The 20116-nt window shown below is 32.1% G+C and overlaps 4 protein-coding genes across 4 annotated transcripts; 2 read left to right on the top strand and 2 right to left on the bottom strand.

Annotated features, from left to right (window-relative positions):
• Positions 1-7181: 7181 nt before the first annotated feature.
• On the top strand, positions 7182-7709 carry LOC106309420. Its single transcript, XM_013746446.1, has one exon. It carries the CDS (start codon positions 7182-7184, stop codon positions 7707-7709), a length of 528 nt encoding a protein of 175 aa, XP_013601900.1.
• Positions 7710-7922: 213 nt separating this feature from the next.
• LOC106310408 (monothiol glutaredoxin-S13-like) lies at positions 7923-8567 on the bottom strand. Its single transcript, XM_013747643.1, has one exon. The coding sequence runs from the start codon at positions 8515-8517 to the stop codon at positions 8053-8055; it is 465 nt and encodes a 154-aa protein (XP_013603097.1). The 5' UTR covers positions 8518-8567; the 3' UTR covers positions 7923-8052.
• A 2779-nt stretch (positions 8568-11346) lies between these two features.
• On the bottom strand, positions 11347-13620 carry LOC106309501 (prohibitin-2, mitochondrial-like). Its single transcript, XM_013746538.1, has 6 exons — positions 13531-13620; positions 12924-13105; positions 12712-12828; positions 12073-12243; positions 11779-11991; positions 11347-11691 (listed from the first exon to the last, which is right to left on the bottom strand). The coding sequence occupies exons 2-6, from the start codon at positions 13092-13094 to the stop codon at positions 11497-11499; spliced, it is 867 nt and encodes a 288-aa protein (XP_013601992.1). The 5' UTR covers positions 13095-13105; positions 13531-13620; the 3' UTR covers positions 11347-11496.
• An 840-nt stretch (positions 13621-14460) lies between these two features.
• On the top strand, positions 14461-16305 carry LOC106311229 (12S seed storage protein CRD). The gene is made up of 4 exons (XM_013748443.1): positions 14461-14761; positions 14840-15093; positions 15182-15595; positions 15934-16305. Exons 1-4 carry the CDS (start codon positions 14461-14463, stop codon positions 16303-16305), a joined length of 1341 nt encoding a protein of 446 aa, XP_013603897.1.
• The last annotated feature ends 3811 nt before the right edge of the window (positions 16306-20116 follow it).

Raw genomic sequence — 20116 nt, 5'->3', positions numbered from 1 at the left:
TAAATTCTATGACATTTTTTTGTTGGAAAAGTCTCAATTTAATCACAAAATAGAGTGAGACTAAAGTTTACGTTTATTTGATTAGACATTGTCTTGGTCACGGTTTATCTAGTGTCATTTCGTGACTCTTAAAGCCACGGTTTATACACGGTTTCGAAAACGTGACATTTTAGTCACAAATAGTTTGTGACAAATCGTGACTACGTTTAGTCACGAAAACATATGTGACCAATTCGTATCTATTTTGCCATGAAAAAGACACAGATTGTCACGTTGTCCTATTTCGTGACTAAATGTGACTTTGTCGTGACTAACACAAAATAAGTCACGATACTACTGTGTCTAAAACGTGTGTATTTTGAAGTTTTCTACTAGTGTATGTGCTTTTGTACCTCCTAGCTGAAAAGTAAAATAATCACGATGTGTTAATTAATTGAAAGAAGCTAAGAGACATATAACTGTCAAAATGCAGGTGAATTTTTGGAAGGGCGAGAGGTTGTCAGGTTGTGGGCTGACTTGTTACTATTTCTTTATGTAATTTCCACTTTAATCATACTGTAATCATGTTTTAAGATTCCTATAAAATATTATTTATATTTATTTAATGTCTTAGTTTTGGATTTTTCTTCTTGAACTTTGGCGGCACTAGAATATTCCCCTAATTTTTCGAGATTTCATTATACTACAATGTAGTAATATAATCTTCCCTTTATCAAATAATCAAGATTCACATGCACATAAATATAGGCACATAAACAAACGGGATTTTTAACTATAAAGAAACGCGTTTAATATATAGTTAAACCGCGTTTATATGTGAGTATGCGTGTATCCAGAGAATGATAAAATAACATATGTATTTAATATATTTAGACCAACAAAGAAGATATGTATTTAATTATGCATATTTAGATCCGAAATGACCGAAACTACATGTATTCGAATTTGATCAACGGCGCTTATACAAATTATAGTCAATATTTTTTTTTTGGTCGAAAAAAAAAATAAAAATAAAAATATTGACTATAATTTGTATAAGCGCCGTTGATCAAATTCGAATACATGTAGTTTCGGTCATTTCGGATCTAAATATGCATAATTAAATACATATCTTCTTTGTTGGTCTAAATATATTAAATACAAATTATAGTCAATGTAATAAACTTAGTTTTGTCTCTAACAAAATAAAAATAAATCTTGCTGTATATATATTGACAGTTCAATAGCTCATACCATTTAAATATCAAAAGTATTAATTTTAATTTGTACAGTCAGTATTGTGATTTAGTTACAGTTACATTTACAAGGACCCCATTTACAAACCTAGTTAGCAAATAAAAACTGATAACAATCGACCATAAGGAGAATGCACCAGCAAGAATTACTTAACATAATTTTTACCAAAAAAAAGAATTACTTAAAATAAAACGCCATATACGGTAAAGTATATTAAAAATTGTTAGAAATCAAATTTAGTCTTTCAAACTGTAAGAATTAGTTTGTTGTGTATATTAACATGCATGAGCAGACTCGTTTTTCTCCCTCCCAAGATTCGAAGAGAAGCACATTGATAAGACAGATTTAGAGCTAGAGAGTACATTACAGATACGACATGCTTTTAATTCATAAAAGTGCAATATTTATATCTTACATAAACTCCCCAAAGTGTAAGAAACATTCATATATATAGTAAGTGTTTTAATTGAAAACGCTCTAAATAATAGGAACGAATTATTCTGCTGCATTGATTAATCATTTTTATGGAAAATACTCAGAATAATAGAATATCAACTTTCTTTGTCACCTAGTGTTTTTCTTTATAAATAGTGCCAATCAAGGCACCATTGTTATATAAAATTAACAAATGAGTTGGTAAAAAAAAAACTTTCTAAAATTCGTTATATTAATGTGTGGTTGTTCAACTTTTTTTTTTGAATAAATCTCATAGTATAATGGTTTTCGCTAACAAGTATGCACTGTCACTAGTTGAAGGTGAACGCGTAAATATGCACATGTTTATATGTAAACGTAGAATAATATTACCATAGACCAAAAAGTCGTAACATGGATTTACATAAAACAACAGTAGCTAGAATCCATACTTATTCTTGGGAGGGCACTAGAAAAATCACGATCTAGGAGATGTTTAAGCCATAGATACATGTGTATACAATTTTATATACCTGTATTAAACGTATGTGTAGTCGTAGATAGACATTATGCAATAAACGACATTTCAAAGAAGACAAAGTATAGATCCACACCATAGCATAGAAACTTGGCGATATATGAAATAAAAAGAAAGACATAATGGAGATATGATTAGACTTAAAGTATACATATGTCACTTAGTGGATGATAATGGCCTTCTTGTTTTTAATCAGACGACCAATCCAATACATTTTCCGTCAAATTTGATACTCCGCAAATCAAAATCGCCTATTTCTTTTATCGTTTTTTTAATTTTTTTTAATTAAAATGTTAAATGTATTTATCGACAAAAGAAAAAATGTTTACCATACGAAAGAGCTGGTAATGGTTGTAAAAAGCATTTACTAACAGAGGATCAGCTTATCCAAAAACAACTTTTTTTTCAACCACCTTAAACTTACTCTTTCCGTTATATATTTTAAACTGTTACAGTGCATTGTTGCTTAATCCAATGAAAGCAGCAACAACAAGAAGAAAGAATAGATGAATGCATTGTTACGTTGCTTGATAACACAAAATGCTAAATATATGTGTATATTTAAAAGGACATATTTGTAAGGGATCACTATTATTATTTTAACTAATTGATGTTTAATACCGGAATTAACTTACAAATAAAATTATATTAATTACTTTTTTTATTTAGAAAATATATAATATGCAATTTCATAATATATTTTTTTCTCAATATACTTTATCATAATATGTATGGTATTCATTTACAAAGAATATGCCTACACTTACATAAATTACATGAAATTATATGGATACCCACAAGTTAGTTAATTATGTGTTTATTATATACACATTTAGAGACTTATGTTATGGCATCCGGAGCACCATATTCGAGTCCAGTGGCGGATTCAGACAAATTATTTGACGGGCACACAATAAATATATTTATAATATTAAATTATTTATATATTTTTTATAAAATATTAATAGATATTAAAACTGTTAAAATATTATTAATTATAATATGTAAATAAAATATATAGTAATTTTTACAACTCATAAAAAGTTTTATAAATTTATTTTAATATTTTTAAAATATTCTACATATTTTACTAATCAAAATAATAAAATTCTAAAATCAAAACTAGTTAAACATGCATACATATATAATGTATTATTTAATTTTACATATGTATTACACTACCTTACATGTCACTATATCATAAATAAATACTCTAAAATATTATACACAAAATAAATGAATTGTTGTCTTAGGAGTCTGTTTATGCTGATGAGAAAAAAAAATGAATTGTTTACTATTTTAATATAAATTAATTTTATTATTTATTAGTAATTGACTGTCACTAGTAGAAAATAATAAATTTAAAATTGTTTTAAGATGATATCTATAAGTGAAAATAGAATTAAAGAAATAGAGAAAGTCAAATATATAAGCCAAAGAAACAAGTTTGAGTCTTCATATATCACAATAAAATGAGAACGGTGGACGAATGAGCTGAGTGTGGAATACTAAACATGTTCTTACATGAAATTGAAGCGTTGTAGTTTTGTCCAAACACTAACTTATGCCTTATTTAGAACACTCACTTTCCATAACATATGTACTCTCTTTTCGACAAATGACACCTGCTAACCTAATAAAAAAAACAATCACAGCGTTGACACATTTGAAAGAAAATTCGTCCAACCGCACCTCATATTTTCTCCTATTTCGGATAAAAAAACTAAAACTAATACGATATGAAAACAATAGTTTCATATATATATATATATATATGAAAATAATGTTTCATTGGACATCAACCTAAAATAATATTTTAGCACATAATTAATAATATAATATCAAAGACATAAATTTTAAAAATATTCATAAGAAAAAATATAATCTAAGATTTTTGTATTAAAAATTATTTTACTTATTATCAAAATTATCATAATTACAGTACAATAAACAAAGAAAATATGTAAAACTATTATGTATTCATGAACATTTTAATATTAAGATGATCATGATCTATAACAAGAATAACAAAACATACACAGTAAAATTTAATATCACCTTAAATTTTAAGTAACCTAAACATTTTGAAATACTCTTTAACTGATATATTTATGTATTTTTGGTTACTAACACGCTCGTAGCGTAAATAGTGAGAGAGATTATGCTAATAGTAAAAATTAGTTTTTTTGGTTAATTTTAAATTTAAGAAAATAATATATCTCATATTCATCTCTCGCAAATGTAAAAGTAAAACACAAACCACAAATCATATAAAAAATAATAATTTTGATTAGAAGTAAATTATATCATGTTCGACCCTAGTAATTTATATAATTTAGTCGAGGGCACGTGCCCCGTACATAACACTGTAGATCCGACCCTGTTCGAGTCTCAGCAGATGTGGAAAGAGATTTAGCAACCGGTCATTGTTCATGGTCCAAATAAATTATGGTATTCAACTCTTGAATTAACAAAAAAACTCATGTTATGGTAAACTTATGAGATGAAACTGGTTACGTTCGATACGTGCAATTACATGTGAAAACTGAAAAATGATATTTACAAGATTTTTTTACCCAAAAAAAAAATATATCTACAAGATTCTTTTTTCATGGGTCATAAAAGTAATTAAAAGCTAAAGTAACGCTTTCCAACTAGTTTCCACAAAGTTGATTGAAACTGTCCATAGTGTAAAGTGAGAAAAAGAGAGTAATACCTAAAAATAGGACCAAGTGATTGTTTACGCCCTTAACTAACACATGCAACACGAACTTAAATAGTTCACAACTATATTGACATGTATTTAGCTATCAAATTCTCATAGCCGAATATATATAAATGTGACATGTATTTACAACTATTGGTTGAACTTTTTTTTTTTTAAACAAATATTGGTTGAGCTTAAAAGTTCAGAAGTAAAGATTAGAAAATTGCTTTCATTTCTTATTTCTTTTAACATTGTCATGTGTATACCACGGTTAAAATTTGTCTTTCAGTTGAGACTGGTCAAAGGTATGATTCCCATGAGTCATCAAGTCAAAATTAATAATAATATTTTTGTGACTACACAATTAATATGTTTTGCGATGCAGCCAGTAGCATAGGGTCAGCTAAACTATACGCTTTACCACTATATATATATATATATATTTTTTTTTTTGGTATCTCTGATATCTAGGTAGCCACATTTCTAACTATCCCCGTAGGGGGTCCAGCGCCCCAACGGAAGGGATGTTAAATCTGTTGTGGCCAAGGCTCGAACCCGGGTGGCGGACAGTACAGCTGTACCTCCTTTACCACCAAGCCACGAACGCTTGGTTTTTACCACTATATTTTGATAATATATCCATTAATTTATGTGCAAATCACCATGAATTTAGCTAAACAAGTCATACCAAAAGAAGATAATCTTCTCCATGATTTTGTTTGAATTATCTTACAACAAATCATTGAGTGATGAGGACATATTGCATTTTCATGTTATATATATATATATAAATAATTATTGGAAAACGCTATTTGGAATATCTAACATTGCTACCAAACGGTCAAATTTGGCCCACCTCCATCCATAATGGTTGGTTGATGCATTCGAGCTTGTAAAGGCATATTTAAAAGTTGTTGATCATTACTTAAAAGTGATCTTTTGTAATATATTATAAATTTATTAAAAGTCATTAAAATGTTATTGGGTTTATGACTGAAAGTAGGCCACACCAAATATAGTTCAAAATAAATATGTCACGCATTTGTATATAAGGTTTTTTCATATTTTTTTTTATCATCAACGTACACATTCTGCGAACCATATTTGTAATTCTGAATCCATATAAACTACAAAAACAATTGTTTCTTGCCACTACATGCTAGACTATCTGTCTTTGTATTCTACATTGCATTCGTGGTACATAAATGATCTCTGAATTGATAAAATTTTCTTTCGAAGTTTTAATATCTTCCAAATAACATGCAAAAACTGATCATTTTTCTGATTCTGAAATCATCTTCACTAATTGAGAACAATCTGTTGCAAATGTAGCCTGACACTGATGCATATTTCTCGTACGTTTCATTGCCCACATATTATATTTTTAATACTTAATTCCTTTAAACACCATATCTATTATCTTTTTGGTCAAATTATCACCAAGAAAAGGTATATATGCACATGCTAAATATATGATGAGACAGGATCTACACGTGTCAAGAAAGTTCTAAGAAAAATGTGTACGTTTCTTCACTTTTTTACATAGAAATTGAATTATTCGTCAGAAACAGACAGAGAATTATCAATAGACGATCAGTCCGCGATGGATATGTTCACAAATCAATCGGCTTAGCTTATATTGGCCCATAATTTTTCTCAAAATTAGGGTCACATATTATTAATCCATTAAATTGTCAAAGAATGGGCTGTGGAGGCCTAACTTTTGAGTGTAATTGTTGTCAAGATTGCTTTCACAACGAGGCTGTTTCAACCCAAAAAAAAATCAAATGGTGAGGCTTTAACTAAGGTTAAAGAACAAATTATTAAAATCATAGTTCTCAAGTCTTCGCTCAAGAATCACACCGACTCAGCAAAACCATATTTTAAAAGCTTCACGAGATGAAGTATGCTCGATGATCATTTCTTCGAATCTTGGTGAAACCAAAGCAGAAAACCGCAGATTTAATATGGAAAAGCCAAACACTATGATGAGTTTTGACTTTCAATTTTGGAAAGAGTTGACTTGTTGATATTACTATACACAAATACATATTTCAAGAGTTATTAAGTACAAGAAAACTGCAAATACACGAGCTAGCTTCAGTTGCGCAGGCGTGTAACATAAATGGATGGCTCCTTAGAGGAGCTCGATCTCCGGCTGCAGAAGAGCTTCACACACATCTCACCACCATTCCTCTCCCCTCACTAAGCTCCATTGAAGACTCTTATGTGTGGGAGATAGATGGAACTGAGATACAGAACTTCTCCACTAGAAAAACTTGGAGTATGGTGAGAAACAGAGCCTTGGAGCAGACCTGGACTATGAACATTTGGTTCAAAGGTCACATCCCTAGACACGCTTTCACAACTTGGGTAGCGTTTCAGGATCGTTTACCTACAAGATCGAGACTGGTTGATTGGGGCATGAACATCCCCTCATCTTGCTGTCTATGTAGCTTGCTAGATGAAAGTAGGGACCATTTGTTCCTGCAGTGCGAGGTGAGTGAAGCAATTTGGGCATCTGTCCTGTTTCGTCTTGGATATTCCCATTGGGGGTTCCACACTTGGACTGCCTTCTCGGAATGGATGAGTTTGCAAGACACGGTGGTGAGCTTAACGCTCAAGCGCATGGTTGCTCAGGTCACCATATCAACGATTTGGATGGAGAGAAACAAGCGGCTGCATGATGGAGTGTCTCAGTCGCCTGAGGTTATCTTCAAGAGGATTGACCGCATCATCCGGGATGCAATTCTAGGAAGAAGGAAGACTGATCTATTCCAACCCCTGATGCAGGAATGGTTCAGATTTGAGTAGCTATCTATCTATTTTAGGAAGTTTTGCCGCTAACTTAGCTCTGTTTATTTTTTGCCTTAGCTAACTTAGCATAGTTTTCCCCCCTTTTTGTAAATTTACAAACCCTTCTCATATTTATATGAAATTCACATTTTGGCAAAAAAAAAGTACAAGAAAATATATTTCTGTTCTTTCTATATATTTTTCTTGTTGTTTATGATCAAACCAATCACATAACAACCAATCACAAATTCACATAGGTTTAAAAAATTGCATACAATATCAACAAGCAAATGCAACAAAGAGAAAAAAAAAAATCAAAAGGCAACTAAATAAACTTTTATATGAGAATTGCAATGATGAATCAAAGCCATAAAGCCCCAGCTCGTCTGAGAGTAGGTCCTAAATCACCATTAATATGAGCAGCCATCAGATTCTCTAATCCTCCAAACAACTTCCCTCCAATGAACATGACTGGTAATTTCTCTTTACTAATCACGTTATTACCCAGCTCACTCATGATGATATTGTCACCGTTGTTGTCTCCTTCATCAATCTCAACTACCAATGGGTTCACTCCATGTGTCAGTAACAACCGTTTGGCTACATGTCCCATACAACAACCTTTCCTGGCAAACACTACCGCAGCATTCTCCATCACCAATACGTTGTTTGGTTTCTTGATGCTTAAAGATGATGGTTTTTGTGGTGATGATGTTAACCATGATAAGGATGATGATGGTTTATCTTCATTCTCTGGACGGAAAATGCTATTCCCCGGTATGGTCTTCGTCCACGATGACTCGTATGGTCTTACTGCTTTTTGCATAATTGTTGTATGAGAGAGAAGGGAGGAGAGAGAGGAGAGAGAGTCTTCTTTAGTTGGGTTGGATTGGTAAGAGATTGGATTAGAGAATTTATATAGAGAATTTTTTAGAGCATTTCGTTTTGGGGTCAACTTAACGTAAGCGTGTATAAATCGTATTCTCATCATATCCGAAGCAACGTCACCGTATCTAAAATACATATCTATGACTATACTTGTAATCATTTCATTAATGTAGAGTGTAGATCATCCAAATATTTTTAAAACATTGTTTTAGTTAAGAGAAAATAATTAACTCATTAATGTCGGAACTAGAGTGAGACAACTCAATTTTTAAGTATTGTAGAACCTCTATTAATTAATAATATTGCTTTGAAATTTTATTAATTTATAGAAATATTAATTTATAAAAGTTTTCTTATTTAGATTTCCTATTTTAAGATATATTTATTCTAAGGTAGGAAAAGTATTTGATTCTAGTGTATAGACATTAATTGTTATTTTATGAAATTTGACATTTATATTTATTTTATTTTATTATTTGGTGTGTATAATATATATTTCATAAAACTTAAATTTAGTTTTAGATATAATAATACTAAATCTCATCAAAAATATATTAAATGTTAAGAAAATATAAATATAATTCCATTGAGAATATAAAACAAACAAAATAGTAATATTAATTTATAATTTTAATAGGACCATATATTTACACAGAATTTTTTAAAAAATTATTATCTTATTATTTTATCGATTTGTGTTAAATTTTGAACCATCAGCCTAAGTTGGGACCGATAAAATTTATTAATTTATAAAGATTATTAATTTATTGAGTATTAATTTATAGAGGTTCTACTGTATCATGGTTATTATTATCTTAAGGTAATGTCATGTTTAACCTATTGTAATTTGTAACTTAGATAAATCACTTTAGTCAAAAAAAACTTGGATAAATTTTTTTCTAAAATCAGTTGACGACGACGGCATAGTAAATGGCTTACGACAAGGCTGATGTCAGGAGATTTATTTATTGGTTTTAGTCTTTAGACTTAGGTCATAGTTAAAATTGTCTTCGTATGATTACGCTTATGGATAAATGCAAATAAATTGTATGGACCATTAGATTTTAAGATCATCTTCTTTACGTCATGACGATGACTTGTTTGCTCTAACATTAAGAAAAAAGAAATCATATATTCTAGTTGAAACTTGAAAGTTATCTGCAAAGAAAAATACATCGCACGAACCCCGCAAAAGCTGATGACGTCGCGATTTGTGGAAAAATCTAACAAGTAGAAACGAAACAAGACAGAAGAATGCCTTCAGTCAAAAAAAAAAAAAAAAACAAGACAGAAGATTCTCACCGCAATAAAACGGCATGACGTTTTCCTTTAACTTTACGAAACAGCACGTCGTGTCTCTTTACTTAAATTACAACGCGTGTAGTTTTGAATTTTTTATTAAACTTTTCTCGTTCCCAGCTACTTTAGTTTATTAACCTTTTTTTTTTTTTTTTTTATCAACCTGGAGGGACTTCCACCCCAGGGGCCAACCCCGCGAGGCGGACCATTTGGTACTATGGGGAATTAGATACCCCAATTGCCTGGCCAGCGCATTGAACTCGCGTGTTCCGTATTGGGGTTTTTTATTTCCCCTCAAGACCATCTGGGCCAGCTACGCTGGTTAAGTTTATTAACTTAATAATAGATGACATCATAAAGAAGCAGCCGTCGGTAATAAGACATCAGATAAGAGTTTTACTTGGTCAATTTTTTTTTTAAAACAATGTTTTTAATTTGACGTAACCAGAAAGTTTTACCGGGCTCTCGTCACCCCCATAAAACTCCTTCCTTACCGGTAAAACAAGAAAGAAAAAGACGTCTGTATCATGGTGGCGCCGGCATGGCGTCATTAAATATAAAGGGCCCATGTTGCTATGCTCACACAAATCTTATACTACGTATTCATTTATATTATTTTCTCTCCAATGCAAATCTTTTCTATAGGTAGATAACGTTGGCAACCAGCAAAGAACAAACGGAAAATATTTTTATTTATAAAAAAATATTTTTATAAATATTCTTAAGATTATTTTTATTTATAAATAATCTTAAGCATGGATCAGAAGCAATTCTCCATCGGCTCCTTCTTTGCTAAGGAAGTTAGCGGCTCAATCCATCTTATATCATCTCTATAAGCAAAGAAATAATGTCTTGCACAACCGCATTGTATTACCGCCAGAAGCGATCTTCAGAAATATTGACAAGGAGATGCAAAATACAATTACGGCTAGAAGAAGGAGGAAGCATTTTCTCGATCTAATGGCAAAGTAGATGCGTTGAGATGAGATGAAATTTTGGCAATCCTTCCTTGTTACTACCTTGTTTTTTCCTTTTTTTTGCCAAGGTGTAACAAATCTTAGATCTTATTTTGTAAAATCTGAACCTTCATTTTAATGATATTTACCTTTTAGCAAAAAAAAAAAGAAAAAAAAAATATTAGGAAAACCAGGACATTCTTATCCAATATATATCATACTAAATCATGTATTTATCTTACTACAGCTATCCAAGTAGTATATTTTGTAAATCAAAATTTCAAACATTTTTTAAATATATTCTATATTCTATCATGAATAAACGAGAGAATTTGATTAGAGAATATATGCAAGGCTGATCCTAAGGCTTATGAAGTTAAAAATATTTATAATCTAAAAATTAGATGATTTATATATATTTGGACAACTTGAAGACCACTGCTTGAATTTTTAGGGCCATAACGAATGTTTTGTTGTTCCATTCTCAGGGTCAAAATGAAGCTAATAATACGAATACGAATATTATTTTTATTTATTAAATTTTAATGCAACTTCATCAAATATCCGACAAAACATTAACAAACAGTTCCACTGACCAAAGGCAATCCAAATACTTATAGTATTTTCAGACCTAGCACGATGGAACTTACTATATCGTTCTTTTACTTGTTGGGGCTAGGCTCCAAGTTCATCTCTTGAAGGTTAAGTAAGAGATCGTTGGAGCTCAGGTACACCTTGTTAGCCGATTGTGCAATGGTCTGAGCAATCTCTCTCGCAGCTTCAATCTTTCTCAGAGTTATGAATGCCTGATTGTTTGCTATAGCTTGTCCGATAAGTTGAGCACTTTTAGCTTCTCCCTGCACAAATAATCAAACACACACACACCTAATCATTTAGCAGAGAAACGTATCTCTGTGATTATTTAAAGATCAACAATCATTTACCTGTGCACGGATAACCGCACTTCTCTTGTCTTGCTCTGCTTTCTCCACGATGAACTTAGCACGCTCAGCTTCCTGTGCAGCCACTTGTTTAGCTTCGATTGCTGCGGTGAACTCTTTGCCAAACGTGAGAGTCGTGATGGAGACATCATCGAGAGCAATGTCGAAGTTGGAAGCTCTCTCTGTCAAAATTTTGCGTATCTCTCTGCTCACAGCCTACAGGAGAGTAAGAAACAGTCTTACCATTACGAACAAGAGGTTGAAAAGATTGCAGAAGAAGAATGTTGAGATATATACCTCTCTCTGAGTGATGAGCTGGCTTGCATTGTACTGAGCTACTATAGCTTTTAGAGTTTCATGGATGATGGAAGGAAGAACCCTTTCACTGTAATTCTCGCCTAGGGTTCGGTAAATATGAGGCAAACGGTCACCCATGGGACGTGTGAGAACCCTGAGTCCAATTTTCACCTGAGCAACAACAAAGAAAAATATCAGACACACAGCAACACCAAGTTATTTTCTGTTCCAGCTTTAATGTAATCTCTTCCTAAAGAAAGCATGATATGATTTGTCGTCTCATAGCCCCAAACTCCGATAGATAGAAACAAAGGAGAATGAGAAGATATATAATCAGATTTTTTTTCCCATCTCTTTTCAAAACCATTATCCATACACTCACACAGATCATATAAGGGATATACACTAATCACATAATATGCTAACAGGGCAAATGAAACATATTCTACAGCTCCATTGTCATAAAACCATATATCTAAACTTAAAAACATTGTCCTCATGCTGCATTTAAGAATCTCAGCATAAGCTCAAAAGAAGGAATGTCTAGCATGATCCAGAACAGCATTTGAAACTAAAGCATGGCATGTATAATATTACAAAAACACAACAGAACGCAACAAGAAACAACAGAACGCATACCATCTGAAGGTCATGACTACCGGTGGTGCTCTCCACAAGATAGGGTCGTGCACGGACGTCATAGATGATTGGCCTCTCAAACCACGGCAACATGAAATGCGTTCCTTCCGGGTAAACCTTAAAAATCCAAATCCGAGAGTAAAAAACTCACATTTTTTTTCCAAAGTAACTATTAATAGACTAATGTGTTCGTTGGAGGAATAATACAAAACCTTTTCCTTGACACCAGTTAATCGGTTGAACATGACAGCACGGTGACCACCCTCGACATTGTACAAGCTATTGCTAATGGCGTAGACACCGAGGCCACCGATAACGCTGACCTTAAGAAGGGCAGAGAGAGCAGGAGATCCAGGGACGTTGGGCACTTTCTTGAAACTCATTTCTTTAAGATCTACAACAAACAATCAACACGGCAATGAGATTACACAAAGAGAAACAGTTTACATGAAACAACAAACCAACGTTTCTGAGATCGAATCCTTCTCCAAATATCCAATAACCTCAACGCAGCAATAGAAAACGTGAACTCGAAACGATCACATATAAAAAAATTCCAGAAACTGAATGCTCAAATCGATCGAGCCTTTGACCATTATCGAGTTAAATCAGTTTACCACGGATCGATTCAAACGAACAAAATACAACGAGTAAGCCTTTGAAACGAGAAATAGATCGACGATCTATGCCTAAAATCACGCAAGGATTTATCAAACTGAACAACGATCAGGCACATCGTAAAAGTTTTATCGGCACCCAAACAGAGAGCACCATTAAACACAGTAAAAATGGAGGAGCTAGAGAGAGAGACAAAGGCACCTTAGCTCAGCTCTGGGTTTAGGAAAGGATCGGAGATGATCGGCGAAGCTTAGGGTTTTAGAATTGAGAATTGACAATTGACAAAACGACGAATAAACTCCTGATATATCATAAACTATATCTATCTTCTGGTTAATTCGGGTCGAATCGCCCAGGCCCATTAATAAACGTATGCTGCATTAGGCCCATTATATAATTTAGTCTTTTCTTTTTGTCACAGACACATGTGAGTGTCAGCATGAGTTTTTTTTAACTCCAGCAGTAAAAAAAACAGATACACATGGTTTGAAGATTATAACCTTTTTTTTTTTGGTAATCAAGAAGATTATAACTTTATGTCAATTGGGTTGTAATTTTGTTTCAACGTCCAATTAAAAAAACTATTTGAAAAAAACGATTTTAACTCATCTTTCTATCTTGTATAATTTGATAAATTGAGCATAGAAGATTTCTTATTAATTCTAATAAGTAAGGCATATATATGTTCTTAATTTCATTTCATATACATTGAATGTGCGTGTGGACACTTGGCATATATGACAATATGATGTGTTAAAATGCAAACTGTGACATTGCCATGCAATGCGACTCCTGTGGCTCTTCATGTCACAATGTGTCAGTATTTGAGTATCCATTTTTAACCTTGAATAAATTGATTAATTTACGATCCTACGTTGTACGTTAGCTTAAGATATATGTGCTACCATACTATTTTACTCAAAAATACAAACTTAAATTTACTTTGAGAAAGAAATTTCATAATAATTAAATCTACTCATAATCTAAATTCAAAAATATATACTAGTAAGAGCTTTAAATATATACTGTTTGAGTGCAAATGCAATGCAACCGTAGTAAAACATCAACCACCTCCTTTAAAAACCATCTTCCTACTCAAGTCTCTTATACAAAGTAAAGAGAGAAAAAAAAATGCATAAGCTTATATTTTCTCTTCTCTCCATCGCCACACTCTCACTTCTACTCCTCTTCCACGGAAGCGAAGCACGCCAGCGAGAGCTTCCGTTGCCCAACGCATGCCATTTCAGCCAGATCAACAGCCTCAGCCCGGCTCATGCGACTAAGTTCGAAGCCGGGCAGATGGAAGTATGGGATCACACAAGCAACGAGCTCCAGTGCGCTGGTGTGACCGTAGCTCGCATCACTCTTCAAGCCAATTCCATTTTCTTGCCCTCTTTCTTTAGCCCACCTTCCCTCGCTTACGTTGTCCAAGGTATTTCTTCTAGTATAAATTATTCTTGTGAGGAAAATTAATAGAGTTTAGTTTTTTTTTTTTAATTATTGTTTACAGGAGAAGGAGTGATGGGGACAATTGCTTCTGGCTGTCCTGAGACTTATGAAGAAGCTGGAGGAGGAGTAGGAGGAGACATGCATCGACGTTTTGAGGACATGCACCAGAAGCTGGAGGATTTCCGGCGAGGAGATGTGTTTGCTTCGCTTGCCGGCGTTTCACAGTGGTGGTACAACCGCGGCAATTCCGACGTCGTCATCGTGATCGTTCTTGATGTTACCAACAGAGAAAACCAGCTTGACCAAGTCCCTAGGGTAACTATTCAAGAAACTCTAAATTTTTCATTGCATGCTATCAATATGGTTACTACAATAATAAATCATATGAACCACACATTTGTAGATGTTCCAAATAGCAGGGAGTAGGACGCAAAAACAACAACAACAACCACTGACTTGGCCATCAGGCAAAAACGCTTTCAGCGGTATCGACCCGAACATAATCGCAGAAGCATTCAAGATCGACATCGAGACAGCTAAGAAACTACAGAACCAGAAAGACAACAGAGGAAACATAGTCCGAGCAAACGGTCCGCTACATTTCATCAGCTCCCCGTCACGTCAATGGCAACAAGATGGGAATGGTAATGGCATTGAAGAGACGTATTGCACGGCGAGGCTGCACGAGAATATAGACGATCCAGAACGTAGCGACTTTTTCAGTACACGAGCTGGCAGAATCAGCACTCTTAACAGCCTCAATCTCCCTGTCCTACGTTTAGTAAGGCTTAACGCCATTAGAGGCGTTCTCTACAGCGTAAGTGTTTGGTTAGGTCCATTAATTATAGAGTGTTAATTAGTTTACATTTTCCTTTAAAGTTTTGTTGAATCATGATATATATGTGTTAATGTAATGATATTTCTTGTATTAGTATTCAGGTTACTCATTAGTATGAAAATTATACCATTAAGTTTTTTAGTTTTTTTTAGAGTTCTGTTGCCTCATAATATGTGTTAATGTAATGATATTTCTTGTATTAGTATTCAGGTTACTCATTAGTATGAAAATTATACCATTAAGTTTTTTAGTTTTTTTTAGAGTTCTGTTGCCTCATAATATGTGTTAATGTAATGGTTTTTTTTTTGTGGAGATAGGGAGGAATGATGTTGCCGCATTGGACCGCAAACGCACACACGGTGCTATACGTTACAGGCGGTCAAGCCACGATACAAGTAGTTGACGACAACGGTCAGTCCGTGTTCAATGCGCAAGTGCAACAAGGAGAGCTTCTTGTGGTTCCACAAGGCTTTGCGGTTGTCAAAACCGCTGGTGAAACAGGGTTCGAGTGGATAGCGTTCAAGACGAACGACAATGCTTACATGAACACACTCAGCGGTGGAACATCGTACTTGAGAGCGGTTCCCGTGGATGTGATCAAAGCGGCGTATGGAGTGACCGAGGAAGAAGCCAAGCGGGTCAAGTTTAGTCAGCAAGAGACAATGTTGGCTATGACACTAAGCTCTTAAGCTTTTGTCTTTGTTTCAATTATGTTTTTAGATTTTCGAGTTAATGATGTAATAAGAAGGGACTTTCACAAAAGTTTCAGTGACAAGTATTTTAGTTTATTACTACAAGTGTTGCGAGTAAACAGAGTCAACATCATTACATGTATTAAGGACATGGATCCAAAAAGCACAACATACCAGAAGCCGCTCAGGAAACAGAGACAACTTCATGACACGTAAAACAACACCTCACCTCACCCCGAGTCCAAGGTGTGGGTTCCCAGGGTCCCTGACAATAAAAATTTCAACTTCATCACGATTTTGGCGTGAAAGTGATTCAACCGTTTTGTCAAAAACGTGATTTTTGGCGTGAAAGTGATTCAACTGTTTTGTTCTGACGAGAAAACGTAATTTTACTATTAAAATATTATGTAGTAAAAAGAATTAATATAAAAACAAATTATGTTTTGTACTGAAAGGTATTTAAGTATTTGGATTTTTAGGTATAAATTTTACATCCAAACACCACAATTTTAGATATAAATTTAAAAAATTTAAATCTTTTTATTTATTGAGTAAATAAAAAATTGGAGATGTGAATTTTTTTGGTCAAACTAGATCCTTTAATATCGGAATTTTAAAATATACATAGCTTAAATTGGAAATATTTCAATTTGTGATTTATCTATAAATATAGTGCTCTGTCTTTCTAATTTTTAAAACACTACTATTTCATTATCGAAGATGAAAGTTGCTTTCAAACCATGGTTTATTGGTTTTCTTATGCTCACAATTCTTCTATTAGGTTTGTACTTACATTTACGACTTTATGAATATATTATATATGCATTCTAAAATAAACTTTATTTCATGTGGTTTATTTAATATACCTACATAAAGTTTACGTATAATTCTATAATATTGAGTTTAATAATTTTATAAAAATAATCAATGGTTAAGAAAGAAAATGTTTAGATTTTCAGTTTTTTTGGTATAAATATTCAGAAAGCTCTCTAAACATATGCTTTACAAAAAATGATTTTCTATTTTAAAGATGAAAATTAAGATTATGTTTTGATTATTATAATGACAGGAGAAATAACGATTGCTCAGAAAAGAAAAAGTAAGGAGACATGTCGTCAAAATTTAGAAAACAAAGATAGAACATGTGAACCCAAAAGCTGTGAAGCAGAATGCGTCAGGAGGCATAAACCAGGGACTGGTCATTGCGGACAGGGTACAGGCAAAATACCAATATGCATATGTTTTTATGATTGTCCTCCCTGATTATTTTATCTATAGTGTAAATCAAATAATATTTATAATACTACTATGTCAAAGAAAAGAATAAAATTTTTAACAAATTGTTTCTGGTGTTTTGGCATAATAAGGTGTACTATACTACCCAATACAAATATAAATAACAAATATTGATATGTTATTGATATGTGTGTCTTCTTTTTTCTTTTTTGTACAATTGCGTAAACTAACAAAAAAAAATATATTGGAATTTGTTGTTGTTTTTTGGACGACTATTGGAATTTGTTGTCAATCTACTAATAACAACAATTTCAATTAATTGTAAAGGGTTGTGAATTTCAATTAAGTTAAAAGGTTATGTGTTGATTTTAAAAATTGTCAATTTATAGATGTGTGTTTCCAACAAGAAACTCTAAAAATATCAACTTTAAAAGTTGTGTCTTTTTATTTAAAATATATATTAGCTTTTTAAATCAACTTTAAAAGTTGTGTCTTTAAAATATGATTTACTAGGTGATTTTTCCGTGCTCATGCACGGAATATATATATTTATTATAATAATTGATTGTTACTTATTTTTAATTTTTAATTAATTTATAATTTGTATGCATAATTTATATTAATAATATTATATTACTTTAGTTAGACATATGTTTTTCGATATGTTATATCTAGTCGTTTTGGTTGTTTTTTATAGTCGATTTAATTATCATTTGGGTATATTAGATTCCATCTATTTCTCTCAATTCAACTATATTTTTTTATATTTTAAATATATTAAAATTATGATTAATTTTCTTATTTGCATTTACATTGTTTGTTGTCTTAGATATGTAAATATATTTGAGGAAGATTATGTATAACTTGAGATATATAGTGCTTAGAATGAAATATAAAATAAACTAAAGTGTCTGATTCCAAATTACATAAATTAATATACAATAATATTCTACAATATCATGCATATATATAAATTTTACAAAAGAACTAAATTATAATAGTTGGTTAATATTTTATTTTCATTTGTTATGTGTAAAACAAATTATTATTAAAAAATATATATTTTTATTGTAGTTAAATATATGATTTTTGATATAAATTGGATTAGTCGAGTCACTCATGTTGTGAGTATATTAAATTATATATATTCTTTCAAATTCAAACTGAAGTATAATTATTTTTATTATAATTAAGTAAAGTCAAATTAATTTTATATATCATTAAAATGTGCATGTAGTTTCATAATATTTATCAAATTATATGTTGATTTTTTCAAAACAAAATATCAGAAAATAAAGGGATGATCAATATGAAGTTACATATATAAGTAATTGATACATTTTTGGAAGCTCATGAACACATATCAATATTTACAATATTTAAAATATTTTATAAATTCTAAATAATTTTATGCCTTAAATTTATTAAATGGTAAACTAAAATTTATTTTAAATAATCTTTAAACTGAGAATTCAGATTTGCTTTGATACCCTTAATGTTTCCTTTTTATTATATATGTTATTTGGAATTTTTTTTAAAAAAACTAAATAAAAATTCTATAATAGTATTTAAATATAATATTTTTAATTCATTAAGGATATCAGTGTAATCAACCACTTTGAGAGTTAACGTGAGTGCGACACATAAGAAACTGACTTGTCAAATAAAATTATAGAGATGAGCATTCGTATTTTATCAAGCCATCAAGGATTCTAGGTCAGAAAATCAGTGATTTTGGACGCGCTACGTGGCAGAACAATCAATACACGATGTTCATTAAATTCAGACTACTCTAATTGTAAAGCGGTGTGACGCGGCGTTTTGATATTTGAGTTAGTCAGTTTCATCTCCGCCTCGATGAAGACACATGAGATCTGGTAGCGTTCTTTCATCATCATCTAATTGAAACTTAAATTAGGGTTCATGTACTTCATCGATCTCTGAAGCTCTTCAACAACAATGGTATTTCGTGATGAAGAATTAGACGAATCATAAATTAGAAGCTCTGATCGTGTTTTCCATGGCGTCGTTTTGTCTACTGTTCTAAAAATCTGAACCGTCAGGATGGTTTGATTCATCGCTTTAAACAGCCGAATTAACTCCATAGACCGACTTCAAGCGCGATCTGGCAATGAATGAGAGTTATCCTCTTCAAGGCGGTGTATCTCTTAATCTATAAAAAGGTTAGTTTTCCTATCGATTTGATATACAATTAGCATTTGCTTTACTTCAAATCTAAGAAGGCTCTGCGTAATTATTTTGTAAGCGTTTGATTGGAAGCGTTAGTACCTTAAGTCTTGGTAGTTTGACGATACGTTTTAAGGGTTTTGCTTTCATCCTACTCTGATTATTTTATGAAATCTGATGCAGATTCTTAAAAAGAAACAAGCTTCAGTTCTAAGAATGATTCACTTCTTCTATTCTTGCGAGGGCTCTAGGTCTCCTCATATGCCTTATTATCTTTTCTGATTGAGCAGTGTGCTTGGTGATGTTTAAGAACAAAGCCTGCTTAGTTTGTTTCTCATAAACCTGAAGAGATACTGCTCCTTACATCACGACCTTACAGAGAACA

The sequence above is a fragment of the Brassica oleracea genome, chromosome C8 (genome assembly GCF_000695525.1).
Source record: "Brassica oleracea var. oleracea cultivar TO1000 chromosome C8, BOL, whole genome shotgun sequence".
Taxonomy (NCBI): domain Eukaryota; kingdom Viridiplantae; phylum Streptophyta; class Magnoliopsida; order Brassicales; family Brassicaceae; genus Brassica; species Brassica oleracea.
The sequence above is the reverse complement of the archived record's forward strand: the minus strand, read 5'-3'. Positions and strand labels throughout refer to the sequence as shown.